General features: G+C 39.1%; 1 protein-coding gene across 1 annotated transcript; it reads right to left on the reverse strand.

Annotated features, from left to right (window-relative positions):
• Positions 1-81: 81 nt before the first annotated feature.
• Positions 82-261, reverse strand: LOAG_19344 (hypothetical protein; the record flags this gene model as incomplete). Its single annotated transcript, XM_020451985.1, has 1 exon — positions 82-261. A coding segment is annotated over one exon (180 nt), but the record flags the coding sequence as incomplete, so codon positions are not given.
• Between the last annotated feature and the right edge of the window lie 250 nt (positions 262-511).

Consider the following 511-nt stretch of genomic DNA (forward strand, 5'->3'; position numbering starts at 1 on the left):
TTCCTTCTACCATTAGCAGTTGGATAGGCGTCGCATTCGCTATCCCAATGATCTCGGTTGCAGAATAGGCACGGCCTTCTCTTACTTACTGAGTTGTGATGAATGTTGATTGCTTCGAACTGCGGATGATAAGGGTTTTGAATTGCTACGTACCATCGACAGTGCTGACGTTCCTCCAGGATTATATCTCGGTTTTTGTCCTAACTTGTCGATTGTAAGTTTAGTGTCCATAAATGTGGAAGGATTCTGACTATTCTTGACCTGTTGGGTTACATGGACTATGTTCGACAAAAAATCTCTGTTTTGAAATTGACCAAGGCACCTCTACTTTTCTTTGAGTATATACCTTATTCAAAACCCATGATGGTAACTTAATTTCTATCGTGGTTTCGATACTTGAATGCTCCAAGTTCTCTCCTATGGCTTCCAACTGACGTAGCACTTGTCGCGAAAGTCGCGAAAAAACTAAGATGAATTTTATAATTATATAAATAAAATTAGGAATGTTTTC

This window comes from Loa loa, assembly GCF_000183805.2.
Source record: "Loa loa unplaced genomic scaffold supercont3.5725, whole genome shotgun sequence".
Taxonomy (NCBI): Eukaryota; Metazoa; Nematoda; class Chromadorea; order Rhabditida; family Onchocercidae; genus Loa; species Loa loa.